Below are 16266 nucleotides of genomic sequence, written 5' to 3'. Positions count from 1 at the left end.
AAGCTGCGCCTGGGGATCACAGAGGCTTCATGGGTATTGGAGCTTTGTCTCAGTTTTCGGGTGCGTACGTGTTACCGGTTACCGGTTCAGGAGAGGAGCAAGAGCAAGAGCAGCTAGCTACGAGTGCAGCTGTTCTCTCGTGCTCTCCGGCATGTCACTCACGTGCGCCCTGGCAAATTCTGGCACTGAGAGCGAGCAGACAGCCGAAAGTTATCTCCAACCGCATGAGAGACGCATGAGATCGCCCGAGTCGACTCGATGCGAAGCTTTTACAATATTGACAGGCCTAATGAGGAGATTTACAGCAAAGACGTCAGAGCTTTGGGGCCATGCAGAACATAACCAATAGAGTAGGAATGCCCCGTGCAAAACAGTTCTGTAAACAGTGCCTTTTATAAACCAATATCCCAATCCAAAAGCGGACAATTAGTGGGCTATAAAGTAACTTTTGACCAACGATAAGAATAGGACTGGGCCGGGCCAGGTAGTTAATATCAACCTGATTTCGGGTGTATAAAGAGTCGTAAAAAATAATCTTGGCAAACAGTAGTTCCAACCGGACAAGGCTATTGCCACTGCCATCAATGACCCACCGACTCGGATGGGGAAAACCTAATCACATGATGCGGGATTGGATTGTGGATGAGCATATCGACAGAGCTGGGAGTGCTTTGAGATCTCCTATCGCCCATCGCCTATGGCTTATGTGACAGTCTCGAGTGCGTTTCAATAGCCGATGCCAAATCAAATAACCATTTTTGCTCTGAGGGATTTATTTGATTATTAATTATATTTCGCCCATCGAGATAGGCGACACTGCGCGTTTAGTGACGGAATGGGAGCCAGAGAAAGATATTCCAGCGCCACATTTGATCCATTATCATTTTGGGGCCTGTCGTTTGACGCAATTAATAATGTGGCAACTGTTTGTCCCTCTCTTTGCGTGAGGACTTTTATTTGAGGCAGATAACGAAACGGTTTTGAGGGTACGAACCAATTAGCGAACAGATTGCTTTTCGTTAAGGTAAACAACAGGGGTACAAATTCGTCGTTTAGATTATAACCCATCATAGATAATATTTCAAGTGATTTTCTATTGAAAGATGACTCAAACTGGGGCCAAAGCGACTCTACAGAATTTACAAGTACGGGGTATCATTTCACATTAGGCAGAACGATGCATAACTAATTTAATTGCTCAGTAGATCGGTTCCATTACCAATTGGATCTCTTGAAACATTCATTCGATCACCTGCAGACTATGATATTCCACCTGATACTGTATTCCGTTCTAGCGCAGGCCAGGGCCATCAGAGATCCTCGTTTTGTTCGGACCAATACGCCGTACCCCCCCAGCCTGGACTGCGGTCTCAATGCCACCAAGTCAAGCTGCTCCACCAGGTGCGAGGAGACCTGTCAGTACAAGTCCCGCAGCTGTCCGCCGAAAATCTGCGGGGGTCCGTGCGTCTGCCTCGAAGACTATGTGATCGACGAGCGGCGATCGGACTGTATTCTGCTGACAGATTGCGGGCTGAAGCAGCTGGATGTTCCCTCTTACCAAGTGAGCAGTGTGAAGTACTTTGGGGCCAACTATGGCCCCTACATTATCCCTGAAGGGAACGTAACAGAAAGTTGAGCGGAAATTGTGAAATTCCTAATGTGAGTGCAACCAAATTGAAATAAATCAGTGCCGAGCTGTATATCGGATGCCAAGCCTGATGGCTGATTAGTTGGAGCAGCACGGACCCCGTCAGAGGCAGCCAGCTCCAGCGGAGGGTAAACATGGCCATAAAACACCGTATGGCCGAGTGCCGAGTGCCGTGCCGAGTGCCGTGTGCTTGGTGCCTAGATAAGAAACGTGCCGCGCATCGGCCGATCCAGGTCCGCACGTTCACGTGATGTGCACGCCGATCTATCATCAGACACATCATCCATATATCAGCGATAATGAATAACAAGTACAATTAACGCGACCAACAACGGCCGATGTGCTAAATGTTGATACAACTGGCTTATCTTGTCACCGATATTGGGCCCAGACATCCACAGATTTGCTAATGATGATGAGGCACACCCATAGCTGAAGTCTGAGGCAATCTGACTGGCAAACAGACTGGTTTAGCCACTTCTCCTCTGCTTTGTCCACGCTTATAGCCAACGACAGCACTGCCATCTTAATCACCTCTGTTTGATTCGACTTGACGGATCACATGCGTGCATACATACTGTACAAATTAAAGCTCATAGATGTGTGCCAAAGGAAAATATTATCTCTGCCATTGCTCATCCGCCGTGTGGCGATTGCAAGGCACTCGTTCATAATACCAAAAGTATGCTATGAATGAAACCGCAATGAATCCGTGGTGAATTAGAGCAGGAGAACATGAATGAAAAACTCTCAGTTTCCAGTATAATATGTCGGCGTTGGCGTTGGGAAAGTAAAATCTAGTCAGCCTTTGCCTTCTTATACCCATTTAGATAGTCTCGCAGTAACTTTTATTATATTCTAATAGTCAAAGCAACTGAAACATACGAATCGGGTCTCTGTTGCCAAAATAAATAAAGACAAATAAAATTCTACCCAATTTCTTTGTTAGTTAATTATTTTGTTTCTAATTCGCGACCACACAACACAAAATGCCTTGCACAGTATTCGATATAAGCGGCGGATCGTCCCGCTTCCGACCCGTCGTCCGCATCGGCAATTGGTTCGAGGAAAACTGCCTCGAGGAGGTAGGAGAGCAAATAGAAGACACTCCAAGACACTCCACTTACAAGTGATAATCCCCTTTCCTAGGACAAAGTTCGCAACTTTAAGAACAAGCGCGATCGGGGCGAACTTCTGGTGGAGAAGGCTCGCACTCTCTACGACAACTTCCACAAGGAGATTGTCCTGGCAGCGCCAAAGCAAAATGTCATCTTCGGAGCCGTCGTCCAGCTGATGCCCATTGTCATGAACATCGAGGACATGAACACTGCTGACCTGAATCTCGCCCTCTCGGTGGTTATCAACGAGCGGGTGGTGCGCCACAGCCAGAGCATCAACGATGACTGCGAGCTGACGGTGGCTCCCTCCGCCCGGGCCTGTGTGCGCAACTCGTTCCGGATCGTCAGTGGCGACGAGCACGACCGCACCGGACAGGACATCAAGTACGGGCAGCGCTTCCGCCTGGAGTGTATGGACTCGGGCAGTGATCCCATCATGCTCTTCAGTGCCCCCAAGAAAGTCAACCTGAACCAGTCCATCGATGTCACACACCAGTCCCATAAGCACGGCGAGCTAAACTTCCCCCTGGGCCTTGTGCATCGCAGCGTAAGATGACGAGGAGTTCATCAAGAGGTTTTTATTGATGGGTTTTTCTTCATCTACAGAGGTGTGGCTGTCCGGGTGGTGACGTGCCGATGGCCTTTACCAACTGGTTCTGCATTCACGTCGATCGCAACAGGCGCTTCGAGAGCGAGGGCGAAGACATGCCCGTTTGTATGAATGAGCTTCCTGCTGAAATTCTTCTAACCCACTCCTCTTCCAGAGCAATGCCCCACTGGTCATTGTCCATGCGGCGACGAACCGCAATCTGGCCGCCGAGAATGTGGTCATCCAGACTCTGTTTGGCCCAGAGTTTCTGGTATCCGTGCAGAACTATCGCAATATCTACAAGCGCGAGCTCTGGAAGAACGTGTGGATGATCAGCAACGGCCACCAGGCAGGCCACATCAGCAAGAAGGCTTAATGTACAAATTCTCCGTCCCAGCAAACCCCCGTTTTCACCTAGTTCCCTTTAAATAAAGGTCGTTGCAATTAAGTGTGAGGTGAACTTGGTTTTTATGTGGCGATAATTTAAATTCGCACATGGAATTGTGTCAGCCGAGCCCCTGCGGCTTGGCCCAGATAATACCTGTCAGTGGGTGCTTTAATACTTGGAATGGAATGAAGGAAGCCATGAGGATGGCGGGGAAATTTGTGGACTACCAAATATGTACAATGTACATAGGTGGAATTTGAATAAGAACGTTTTCTAGTCAGAACAGTTGTCCAGGAAGTATATCTTATCTTTATTGGAGAATCCAATGTATGTTTCCGTGCCTCCTCTGGAACCCCACCCACCTCAATCCAATTCGCATATGAAAGTGTGCCAGCCAGTGATAAAAACTTCCACGAAAATGCCCTGACAAGACCTATAAATTGGCTAAAGGCAGCCACGGTCTGCACACTCATTCCAAAAATGTCTCCGGCTACAAGTCTATTTGCTGCACTGCTCCTGCTGGTCGCCACGACTTCCGTTCCTTGTCAAGCCAAGGCGGCACATGATTCGCGAATCATTGGAGGAGAGTTTGCAGGCCCTGGGCAGTTTCCGCATCAGGTGTCGCTGCAATTGAATGGTCGCCATCACTGCGGCGGCTCTCTGATCTCCGACACGATGATTGTAACTGCCGCCCACTGCACAAAGGACCAGAACCCTGCCCAGATGAAGGCCATCGTGGGAACCAACGATCTGAGCGCCGGTAATGGGCAGGCTTTCAGCATTTCCCAGTTCATCATCCATCCGCAGTACAATCCGCAGAGCCAGGACTTTGACATGTCGCTGATCCGGCTAAGTACCCCCGTGCCAATTGGCGGTGCTGTCAAAACGATCCAGCTGGCCGAAGCGGACTCTAACTATGCCGCCGACACCATGGCCACCATCAGCGGCTTTGGGGCAATCAACCAGAATCTTCAGTTGCCCAACCGCTTGAAGTACGCCCAGGTGCAGCTCTGGAGTCGCGACTACTGCAACGCCCAGAACATTCCTGGTCTCACCGATCGCATGGTCTGTGCTGGTCATCCCAGTGGACAAGTCAGCTCCTGCCAGGGTGATTCCGGCGGCCCGCTCACTGTGAATGGCAAACTCTTCGGCGTGGTCTCCTGGGGCTTTGGATGTGGCGCCAAGGGACGCCCGGCCATGTACACCTATGTGGGTGCCTTGAGATCCTGGATCAAGCAGAACGCAAATGTGTAATTGGAATCGGCATGGAAGTAAACTGACTACAACTATATCAATAAATAAGTACATTTTCGAAATATGTTTTGTTTGCTTCAGTATGTTTTGGGATTTGGCGAAACTACATAGTATTGCTCTTTTACATATTAAGGTTCAAACAATAACGGCCAAAGCATTAAACGTAAATTTTGACTAAATGTGACGTCACTGTGGCTGGTCAAGCAAGATTCTTCAATGCGAATGGACTTTTGTATACCTTATTTCCTTTAATTGATGTTAAATTTGTTGTTCCAAGCTCCATTGAAACATTATTTATGATTTTATCCTAGATTGACATGTTTTTTACCATTAATGCATATGTTTTGTGTTTTATATATACAATTATCCCGGTTCTGATACCTATTATTGGAACCCGTGAGCTGCAAAATTTTGTTAATATCTTTAAGACAGAGACTGAGTAGTTTTTGCATTAATTGGAGCCTGAAATTACAAACAATATCCAAAGTCAAAATGTCAGTGTTTTTTGTGCGCTAAATGAGTTTGGCGGTCATTTTCAAATGTATATATATGGAAAAAAAAATAGTTCACTTGATTTGTTTTGTCGAGTGTGACTGGAACCCCAGAAACTTCAGAAACGAAGAAAAAATAGCTTAACCCTGCTCTATTTAATCAGGTTAGTAACCAGTAAATATCAACATAAAAATAATTAATAATAATTAATATCGATGGCTCAACTATCAATCGTTTGACACTGACGTACCAGACAAGCATTGATACGCGTTCTACAAAATACTGGAAAATACTAAGAAAATTATAAAAATATGCAAGGTGTGTGACCTAAAGAGGGTCGTCAAAAAGGTGGGATTCAGAAATATACCGAAATATACCAACAGCTTTATCTTTTTCTGACTATCTGGCATCCCATGTAACAGCTGCTCATACCAGAAGCTCATACAGTGGAGCTTTGCAACATATGGTCAATTTTCAAAATGTTATGCACATTTGAATATTTTGAATATAAATTTAATTAATTTCTTAACTTTCCGCTAAATGAATATTTTGTTTCGTATGCTTTTTGCCAGTTCCAGTAGGAATTCAGCTCCACATGGCGTTTGTTATTTTTTGATGGAAAGGTGGTGCGACTTGAGTAAAACAAACTGAAATATAGATTACTTTCATAGATTTTATTTATAACTGCATCTGCTGCCTTGTACAATTTCGATTCATCGCTACACATTCACTACGCACTTAGTACAATATTCTTTAGGGTTTAAGTTAAAAAAAGTTACTCGACCACTTCCTATGGCTTTGGGTTTCGTACGCTAAATTGTAAATGCCGCATGCAGTGAAGCGCTTTTGTGTGAAAAATATCAAATGAAGATGCGCATGCATTCAGTAGCAGCTTCTGATTAGTGTTATCTAGTTGATACTATGTATGTATAATATGTACGCTTTAGTCTCGAATAAAACAGTATTTAATCCATAGTTATGTACACATTCTGCAGTATGCGATATGAAGTTGTACAGTACAGTACAGTATGTATGTATATACACAGTCGCTGTGATTGTGACAACTAGACTAATGCTACAGGAGTACGTACACCACATTCACATGTTCGATGAACGCTTGCGTTACATAAGGGATGGGTAATTGGTAAGTGTGTGTCCGTTATAAGTAGAAGGCACTATGCACATTTGCATTAACTAACTCTAAGATCTGCTCAGTGATATCTGCAGTCTGGAAACTGATATTGTAAGTACTACTACAAGCTGGCTGTGTCCAACGCATACGATATGTTGTCGTCTTCAGAACTCAACGAAATTAAATTAAATGAAACGAAACGAAATCCAACGGATACAAGAGTACAAAAACTATACATCTAAACATACATAATTTGGCATAAGGGCTCCAACGCACTTTACAAATAAAACATAAAAAACACAAATCGTAAATCATACATAAAAATAAATAAGTTCCAAATTTTGGTGTGCCATCTAACGATAATGCTTCCCATACAGATGCATAGATGCAATGCAATATAGGAGTAGGTAGGTAGATAGGTGGTAAGTGGGAATGCTGCGGGGCGGGGCGGGGCGTACAGGCAAAACAAAGGCTATCACCGAATGCTTTCCGACCTAGACTCTTAGCCTAAAGCTTACGCACTAGAAACATATTTGGAATGGGGCTTTCGCAAAGCCATTTTATGACAATATAAAATTCATAATTCATATTCATATTCCGGAAATCGTAGGGTTACGCTCTCCGTTGGATCATCCAACACACTTTCCATAAATTGTGCTAAACGTTTACAAATGTAAATGCAAAAATTGCGCTACGACTTCATATTTTTTGCCAGCACTTTTCCTGGCAGGATTCTAACCTAACGGCCCCAGAGCATGCTGACTTTAGGCCTACAAAACTTATAGCTACTGTACAGCAGTCGTTCTCTTTTTTTCTGAGTGTAAGTGTCTGTTCGTCTGTCTGTCTGTCTGTCTGTTTCTCTGTGGATCTATGTGTGGTTCTTATAGCTATGTAACATACATGTTGTTGCTTGGAAACATATCAATTTTAATCATATTTATATAGCATGGCAAAGTAATGCTGATGCTAAACTCCCCCATTTTCCCTACATTTTTCTGCCTATTGCACATGCCTGGAATAGGGGAAATCTATTCCAACTCCTGCTTCCACACTGTCTCCATTTTTCGATGCCGCTTCTGTTGCTGCTTCTGCTGCTGCTGCTGCTGTTGCTGCTATGCTCGCCTGTCTCGCTGTCGTTGGCGCTGCGAAGTGGGCAACAGGAGGTTGCCCCTCGCATAGAAGTAGCCTCACAATTTGGAGCTATCGTAGCTCTCCAGCAACCACTCCTGGCGGGTCAGGGACTGGCTGCACTCCTCCATGAGCAGCTTGTCCTTGCTCTCGCTGATGGCCAGACACTTGCCGGAGGTGCCATGGTGCAGCTGCTTGGTGTTCTCACGATATGTCCAGAACTGAAATGCAGTTTCGATTAGCTCATGTCTCATGAAAGTACCCTACAACAACCTCACCTGATTTCCCTTGCCGCCGTGGCAGGAGTAGAGAATCACGTCCTTGCCGGCATAGTCCAAGCAATAGTCGTCGCGCCGTATTTCCCCCGTCTTGCTCAGCATCCAGTACTGCAGAGGAGCGGAGAGGGAACACATTAATACAAATTGCGATGGAGGCGGATGCGTGGGTCTACCAATTGCCAAGCCAAAAGTTTTGCCAGGACTACAATCGCACAACTTATTACAGAGTAATGTTTTATTCAATTAAATGCCAAAAAGCAGCTCTGTGTCTGTGTATGTGTGTGTGTGTGTGGGTGTATGCATGTGTGTGTGTTTAAGGTTCTGTCCTCTCTGGATTGTGCTGGCTGTATTTGTATGAGTTCGTGTGTATCTCTATCAATCTGGTCATGATTATTTATAATTTAAACCACGTTGCCAATGCCAGATGGCAGGCACCTCGGAACCAGGGTTCGGAATCCGTTTCTGATGCGGGCCATGATTCTGCGGGCGACTGAAAATGCCCTTGTTTGCCCTGCCCTACAGACATACCTCCCTACATCCCTTGCTCTCGTTAGCAGCTCGTGACCAGCCGCCATTTTGTGTTGTTACCATTTCCGTTTCCGCGCCTGCCGTCCGTACAGTCCCTCGCACCCACCCCTTTCTTTATTCGGTTTATAATGTTGCCAGGACTGGAATAATGATGAGCTGGTCAATTCTGGGCGGAAGGGGGCGTGTTGCCGTTGCATGGATAATTCCAGTTATTGTTTTAACAGTCGAATTTCAGAATTTGAGTATCTTTAAGTATCTCGTTGTGGTTACAGTTCCATTGTCGGATGGAATGAGTGGAAATCGCTCCAGAGATATCTTCAAGAGCTGTCTTACAGTTGTGTCACGTAGCTTAGCCCAGTACGCTTCTTCTTCCTGCGAGTAGTTCTACTTCATATTCATCCTTGAGTATTGTTTAGTCCTTGTATCTGCCCCACCCACTCCCTTGTCATCCTTGCTGTTCGCGATTTGCATTTCTTTTCCATTCCATTCCCTTTCCCCTTTTCCTTCATTGCTTTCCCTCTGTGTGCGTGATGCGTTTTTAATTACGTTTTTTGCATGTCGCTTTATATTTCTTTTTTATCTAGCGTATTTTTTATTAAGCCCTTGATACCCTTGCGACGAGTTATTATGATTTTTAGCCCATGCTGGCAACGTCACAGGAAGAGCTTTGATGTTTTTGGAAGAATATGAAAGCACAATTGAACTATCTAAAATCCCTATCTAAACCCTACGAACCATCGATCTTCAAGGGTATCAAGTACTTCCAAACGCGAAGAATAGCCCTCCGTTCTTGTTTTTTATGCTCTCTTTTTCTCCCTGAACCAATTTGTTTGCTGTCTGCACACAGATACTCTCCACTCGTAGTTGTCCTGGCCCAGTCGCGTTTTTATACCCTTGTTCATAGCAAAAATTCTTTCATTATGTGGACATTCGGCCAGCAGTATCAACAAATTTTCGCAGAAGACTGACTGTTTACAACCTCCTGGTTGCCGTAGCCTTTGACGTATTCCCCTCATGGCAGTCCTTTGCGCCCCCCGCTATCCACTGGCCGGTGTACATGCAAATGTTACGATGTGCGAAATTAAAATGTACGTGCGAAAAAACTGTGCCACGCCTCCTTGCTTAAACGCCCATGAGTTTGGGACCGAAATTCCCGCCCGTACCGCTGCCGCTTTGCAAATGTTGATTATTTCATTCGCCGCCGCATTTCCGAGTGCAAACAAACATTTGGAGGATTTTTCTTTTTTTGTACTTGGATGCGGTTTCTATTCTGTTGCACTCTTGCCATGTCTGTGTGTGTCTGTACATGGGGGGCGGTGAATGGGTGTACGCGGGGTTGTTGTTTGCTGCCGTCTGTCTGGGACGATTTTGAAGCGAGGCGAGGCGAGGCGTCGGCCAGTAGAACGGGGTCAACACTTTCCCCCCATTTAAATGCTGAATATACAAAAAGCTGAAAAACACACACACACACATTGACAAAGTATCTGTGTTTGTTTTTGTGTGTGCATGGGTGTGTGTGTGTGTGATGTAAAGGATTCTATTGTCTGTTGCAGTTCATTCGCCAGCAGTTTGGTTTGTTGCCGAGATCTGTGTGGGCCCTCTGTTGCTTGTTTAGTTGTCAAAAATTCTTGTTACTAAATGGGTTATTTTTCTTTCTTTCATGGACACTCGAATGGTTGGTGTAGTTAGTTCTGTATATACATAGCTGTTTTTGTTGTTCTAGTTGTTGCAGCAGTTGTTGCCGTTGATGCTTTGCCGCACGACACAAAAAAGCTCTCAGCAGCTGAAGCCAAAGCGATGCAATGATTTATCATTCGCAGTTTTATTTATGATTCGTTTTTAATTAATTTCTGTGTGACATGGCATAAATCGACCAAAAGTATCCCCAAATATCGTGCGCAAGTATCTGTCAGTGTTCGTGTTTGTGTACGTGTTAGTTTGAATGTAAATGTGTGTTTGTGTTTTTGTATGCGATTGTATCTGATTGTATGCATCCTGTAAAACTGTTAAATTGTCAATGCAATTTTGCTTGGCAACAAATAAATACTTTCACTTAGGCTATGCAAATAAATTGTAAATTGAATATGAAATGCTTTCAATCCACATTATTTTTATACGACACTAAAATTTATTAGACTAGCCACAAACTCCGTCAAAATTAGTGCTCAAAACCGTAGGACTTTCACAAGGGTAAAAAAAAAACGACAAAAATACGGTTATTGTTGTCAGCTCTTAACGAGGATCCACTTTTGAGATACCTTTCGGAGGCACAGGCACCAAAAATCAAAAACCAAAAACAGGCAAAACTTTCCAACGAAACAAAAATATCAAAATTAGATTGGAGTACGTGGGAGGGACTATTAGGGGTTTAATGTCTTATCAAAGAATAATTGAAGAAAATTATGATTGAAAAATAAATTATAAATTTGCGGATAGGATGTGCTTTAGATGATTAGGCCTAAAGATGATTAAAGGTCTTTGATACAGAAACTTGAGAGCAAGGAAATTATATCTAGAATGTGTTTACTTCTTAAGAAAAATAGTATCTATAGATTATTGCAGACAAAATACTGGGAGGTTATGGAGATCTGATAGTTACTGGAAAGGACCTCTTGTGAGTCGGATAATGATAAAATATCCCAATCGTTTTAAGTTTACAAAATTAACAAAAATTCTCTGTAGCTTTGATCTCTATGATCTGTAGTCTTCCTCTAAGGTTTTCTTCAAAAATTCAAATTAAAATTGTTATAAAAATTACAGGTACTTAGTGGAAGGATTAGATTAATAGAGCTCCTGAACCTCTTAAGTGGGGTTATTTCATGATGATGTTATGTGATGTGACTTGGAGGAGTGTATTGTCAAGTGTCAATTGGATGTGGGGTTGGGTTGGGTTTTGGAATTGGTTTGGATTTATATTAAAATAAGCAAACGAGAAGCGCAAAGCACTCAAAAAGCGCAAACAAAGTCAAGAGACAGGAACCGAAGCAAAAAACCAACAATTCAAATTTCAACAAAAGCGGGAAACATGAAAATAAATGTTAAGAGAACGAGGTGGGGAGCAGCGACGAGCCGCACCGCGCCGCGCCGGCCGCCTATGCCTCCATCTGGCCGGTATGTGTGGTATGTGGATACCTGATTTCCTCCTTGGCCATGACACTGATACACGGAAACGGTCGCCAATTCATTATGCTTTTCCAGCCCATCTAGGCACATGCCCGACGCTATGTTCGACATCTGGAAATTAAGTTCATGTAGAGTTCATAGAGAGGATTGGAATGAGATCTGAGAGCTGTTCAAAGGATCAAAGGCTCTTGTAAAATCTTAGAGCTGGAGAATGCCACCACATTGCCAGAAGTATATAGAGAGATATTAGTTTTGGGACTTAGTGTTTAGTAGCAGCGAAGTGGGAGTACGGATCTAAGAGTTTTTTGTTGCATCTTTCGGTTTTCGATTACGGATTACGGTTTGCGTTTTGTGTTGCTTGAACGGAGTTTGTGGCGGTCGCAGGGCTGCTGAGATGCTGTTACAAAACAAACCTGATTGCCGCCCTGGCGATGGCAGGGATAGAGACCCACGGCCTTCTTCTGGTGCTTCTTTCCGGTGGGAGAGTCCAAGCAGGTGCGACCGCCATAACCTAGGTTTCTTATCTGCGAATTGGGATTGATATCGTGTTCGAACCAGTTGTCGGGGTTAGTGTTTCAGTTGGGGTTGGTTGGGGTTTGGCCCTAGTGGTTGGGGGGGGTGGTGGGGACAACACTGGGGAAACCGAAGGACTTACCTCGCCATGGGCCACCGCATCGCCGGGTATGAATAGCTCGGGATAGATGTTGTCCAGATACCACTTGAAGCTCTTGCACTGCAGGTCCTCCCTGGATGATGATGAGCATTTGGGATGATTTCTTGTATAGATGACTACCGTACCCCTCCCCTCGCACGTGGGAGCCCCGCACAACTTACCGCAGTTTTTTACGATCGCTGACATCGCCCCAGTCGCCCTTCTCGTTTCCGATGCGATGGTAGTAGTACTGCGAGTACTCATCCATCCAGACCTCCGCCAGCCGTACCGAGTTCTTGCGCAGAACATTCACGCCCGAACGCCACTGCAATTGAAGGGAAAACAGAGAGTGGATGAGTGCACTGGGCAATGGTTATCCAAGGAAAGCAGGGGAAAGGATAGCAGAGGAAAAGGCACGGCCAAGCCAAGCGCAATCACTGGGCGGGCGCCAGAGTCAATGGAAATATTTGGTCAGCAAACAGAGTAGACTGAAGGTAGAGCAGAACAATGCAGTTTAAGCTCTGGGCGGTGTCCAGGTCCAGCTTCTAGGAGGGGCCATGAGGAAGAGATGTAGCAGCAGCAGCAGCAGCAGGAGAGGTGGGCAACAAAGCCTAATTACCTGAATGAGTGGCTTTTGCTTAGTGGCATTATGTACGGCTTCTGCTGGTTTGCTGCTACTGCTACTGCTGATGCTGCTGGTGTTGGTGTTGGCCCTGTTGTGGTTGTCTCTGGCTATCTGTCCTTGCCTTCACTTTACCTCTACTTGCCCCTTCGCCATACATAGCACCACACCACCTAGTGGGCATTGTCCGCCTGTTCTGTGTGTGTCTGGTTCTGTGTTTATGTGTGTCCCTGTTATCGCTGCTCGTTTCATGAGGATAGCGGGAAAGCAGAGGCTTGACCGGAGAGGGGGGTGGGTGGTTATTCAGCAGTGGGTGTGGCGGATGCCAGGACTGGAAGATTTAGTGTGTGCACCTGACGTTTATTGAAATTGCAAAGGGTCGAAGCAGTATATTTGGTGCTCTCTCCACAGTCGATAACTAAACGATAAATGTAGCGATCTGTTGCTGTTTCTGATGGAAACCTGTTTGTAATTTATCGATTAGTGTAATGTTTGTTTTGTGCCATTTACAGACATTTCATCCCATGCTGCTGAGCTCTCAATTAGGTTTCCTTTGTTCTATATGCAACTCATCTTGAAGACAAACTCCCCAGGGAATTTGCTGTTACCCAACGGGACCGGGCTCGTGTTAGTTCCCCTCCGAGAGCATGCACTGAAGCTCTTTGTGTTGCGGTATTGACATCCAAACAGTTGCCAAACTTTTGTCAAGCGTAAACCGTTGATAATTGAAGCAGCCCCAAAAGGCAGTGGCAGTAGTTGTAGGAGGTGGAGAAGATGGAGGAGCTGGGGGACACACATGGCAAAGACAGCCGCAATGCATGTCCATGTCGAGGTCCCTGTGACTGGGCTACGCTCCATGTTGCTGCTTTGCGGTTGGCATTGGCATGGGCAAGAGGAGAACATGGAAATGGGTAGAGTAGAGTATGTGGTTATGGGCGCTGGTTGGGTGTGTGTGGGTGGCGAGGGCCAACGAGGATTGGGCCACTGTTGACCAAACACGAACCTCGGCTGGTAACTGGTAACTGGTCCTGAGGCTGGCCACACAAAGCGATGCCGAGCACACAGCACATAGCACATAGCACGTGATGTTGTGTAAGAGTTTTAAATTCTTTTGGTCGTCCCCCCAAGCTTCAGACCCACTTGCAACCCACTTCCATGCCACTCGAATCCACCTCTACGGTCCTTAATGAGCAGTGGCCGTGCAGTGGAGTGGGGAGTATATCAATGTTGGTTTTGGGCAGCAATTTCTCTCAGAAACACAGATGGACCGACAGATTGCCATTTCCGTTTTTGTGTTTCTGTTTCTGTTTCCATTCGATAATTGATCGATGACACTTACCTTGTAGGGGGAACGCTTGCGGAAGATGTGGCCCACGTGGGAGCAGGGCACAATCTCCAGAGTGCCGCCGCACATCCATGTCTTGAAGGACAGCTCCAGATTCTCGCCGCCCCAGATGTCGAAGCCAGAGTCGTAGGTTCCCAAGCGGTTGAAGTACTCCCGGTCTATCGAAAACAGTCCACCGGCCATAGTGGGGGAGTAGACGGGCTCCGCCGTGCTCTGGAAGGTAGAAAAAAAAGATAGAATCGATGTGAGTAAAGTTACGAAAAGGCGTGGGAGAAATTTAATTTCACTAATTGATACACTCAAGCGGAGGCTCCCGCATTCATGCCACAAGTACCTTGCACCTGAGCCAACTTTTTCTATGGTACCCCCACCTGGCTGTCAGGCAGTCCCTTTTCAAGCTCTCTCTCAGTCTCTCTTGAAGAGAAAGTTTGTTTTTGCCTTTTTTGGTTACTCTCAACAGCTTGCCACAAAAATACTTGAGGCTACGTTTTATTTAGTACAAAATTTTCACTCTGTCTCCCACTCTGTCTGCCTGCCCCTCTCGACTATCTCTTTCACACCCTTTATCTGGTTTTCCGGCACAAAATGTTGTTGTAATTGAATACTTTGTCCAGAGTCCTGGCTGCCACTGCCCGAACTCCCTTTGGGGCACCGAAATTCCTGCATTTAATTGGAGAATTTCATTCCGTATTTCATTGCAATTTAATTTCAGGAATATTCTCGATTTGTTTCGAATGCCAGAAGCAGCAGCAGCAGCAGCTGTTTGTCCGCTTGCAACATATAAAATGATTAAAAATAAATACACTTTGCAATGGAGGTTTTTATTTTTGCTGCATTGTTTCGTAATTTGTTGTTGTTCAATGGAAAACCAAACACAAAAAAAAAAGAAGTAGCACAATGGGATAAAACAAGAAAGAAAAGCTTACGCGGGATACCCTTTAAAATGTTTCAATTTTAGTATTTAATGGCAAATGGAGTTTGGATTTAAACCAAGAAGGAATGATGGCATAGAGAGTCCATAAGGTGATATTCTGGGCAGCACCCCCAAACAGAATGCATCCTGGGGGATTGCATGCTGTTTCCAGTGTCGAGGCATACACACATCTACTTCTAAAACATTCACCTGGCCCTCTTGCTCTCTCCCACAAAAGGGTATTAGCAATTATGAAAGTGTTTTAATAAATTAAGTTCCCGCATTAATTGTACTATATATTTATTGTGATTGCTTTTAATTTTATGGATGGCTCCGGGGGAGACATCATAATAATTTCCATTATTATTAAATTATGCGCGAAATGTGCACAGAGTAATTATTTTGTATACGCCATGTTGCAAAGGTCAAAACGGTGCTGCTACTGCCACGCAGCGGGGAAGCGAATGGGGGGAGAGGCTAAAGCCAGCAGATACAATTGCAGGCAAAGTAATTGAGTTTCAGGAGGAGAAAACAAGCGAGAGAAGAGAAAAAGGTTGACAAACGTAAAACGAGAAAATAAATGAAATTGTCACAGAGATGGGTCCGAAGGACACTCGCCGAGTGGGTGGCAGCTAAAAATGTGTATCGTTAAGTCAACAAGAAGGAGGCAAATCCAGAAAAATATCTGGCAACAGGACAACAAAGTGAAATCTCCGAACGCGACAACTGCCATTGTGCTTTTGGGGCCAGCAGCAGCAGCAGCAGCAGCATCGCTGACGAGGAGCGTAGCAGCGGGGGAGGGTGATGGGGCTGGGCAGGGCAGGGCAGGAAGGAAGACGCGGCCGGCCGTCGGCAAATTCGCAGTGTGACATTTAATAAACGCCTGCAACAGAGCTCCCCGAAAAAAGTGTGGCAGCTACAAGGACGGAGAACGGATGTGGCAGGCAGAAGCGGATGGGGCACGACAATGTACCCAAATATGCGAACAGAAAAGAGGAGATGGCATGAGGCATAAAGGATAAAAGGACATGCGGGCGGCCTTTTTTTTTTTTTGCC

General features: G+C 45.3%; 4 protein-coding genes across 8 annotated transcripts in view; 3 read left to right on the top strand and 1 right to left on the bottom strand.

Annotated features, from left to right (window-relative positions):
- Window positions 1–1244: 1244 nt before the first annotated feature.
- On the top strand, window positions 1245–1700 carry LOC111075998 (accessory gland protein Acp62F-like). Its single transcript, XM_022369563.1, has one exon. It carries the CDS (start codon window positions 1262–1264, stop codon window positions 1634–1636), a length of 375 nt encoding a protein of 124 aa, XP_022225255.1. The 5' UTR covers window positions 1245–1261; the 3' UTR covers window positions 1637–1700.
- Window positions 1701–2497: 797 nt separating this feature from the next.
- Window positions 2498–3803, top strand: LOC111075996 (cilia- and flagella-associated protein 161). Its single transcript, XM_022369561.2, has 4 exons — window positions 2498–2733; window positions 2798–3313; window positions 3373–3477; window positions 3531–3803. The coding sequence occupies exons 1-4, from the start codon at window positions 2638–2640 to the stop codon at window positions 3729–3731; spliced, it is 918 nt and encodes a 305-aa protein (XP_022225253.1). The 5' UTR covers window positions 2498–2637; the 3' UTR covers window positions 3732–3803.
- A 51-nt stretch (window positions 3804–3854) lies between these two features.
- Window positions 3855–5053, top strand: LOC111075997 (trypsin-1). The gene has a single exon (XM_022369562.2). It carries the CDS (start codon window positions 4224–4226, stop codon window positions 4995–4997), a length of 774 nt encoding a protein of 257 aa, XP_022225254.2. The 5' UTR covers window positions 3855–4223; the 3' UTR covers window positions 4998–5053.
- A 1098-nt stretch (window positions 5054–6151) lies between these two features.
- The window catches only part of LOC111075971 (putative polypeptide N-acetylgalactosaminyltransferase 9), a 59252-nt gene continuing 49137 nt past the window's right edge, over window positions 6152–16266 (bottom strand). For 3 of the 5 annotated variants that reach the window (XM_041591853.1, XM_041591854.1, XM_022369520.2), the window contains 6 exons: window positions 14292–14510; window positions 12513–12655; window positions 12334–12424; window positions 12092–12202; window positions 8028–8135; window positions 6152–7970 (listed from right to left, as the gene is read on the bottom strand). In XM_041591853.1, the coding sequence (XP_041447787.1) occupies window positions 7809–7970; window positions 8028–8135; window positions 12092–12202; window positions 12334–12424; window positions 12513–12655; window positions 14292–14510 (834 nt within the window). In that variant the 3' untranslated portion in view covers window positions 6152–7808. Of the gene's footprint in view, window positions 7971–8027; window positions 8136–11687; window positions 11790–12091; window positions 12203–12333; window positions 12425–12512; window positions 12656–14291; window positions 14511–16266 lie in introns of all 5 variants that reach the window. The other 2 variants (XM_041591855.1, XM_041591856.1) reach the window with 1 other exon arrangement.

This window comes from Drosophila obscura, unplaced genomic scaffold, assembly GCF_018151105.1.
Source record: "Drosophila obscura isolate BZ-5 IFL unplaced genomic scaffold, ASM1815110v1 contig_151, whole genome shotgun sequence".
NCBI classification, from domain to species: Eukaryota; Metazoa; Arthropoda; class Insecta; order Diptera; family Drosophilidae; genus Drosophila; species Drosophila obscura.
This window is presented reverse-complemented; position numbering and strand designations above follow the sequence as displayed.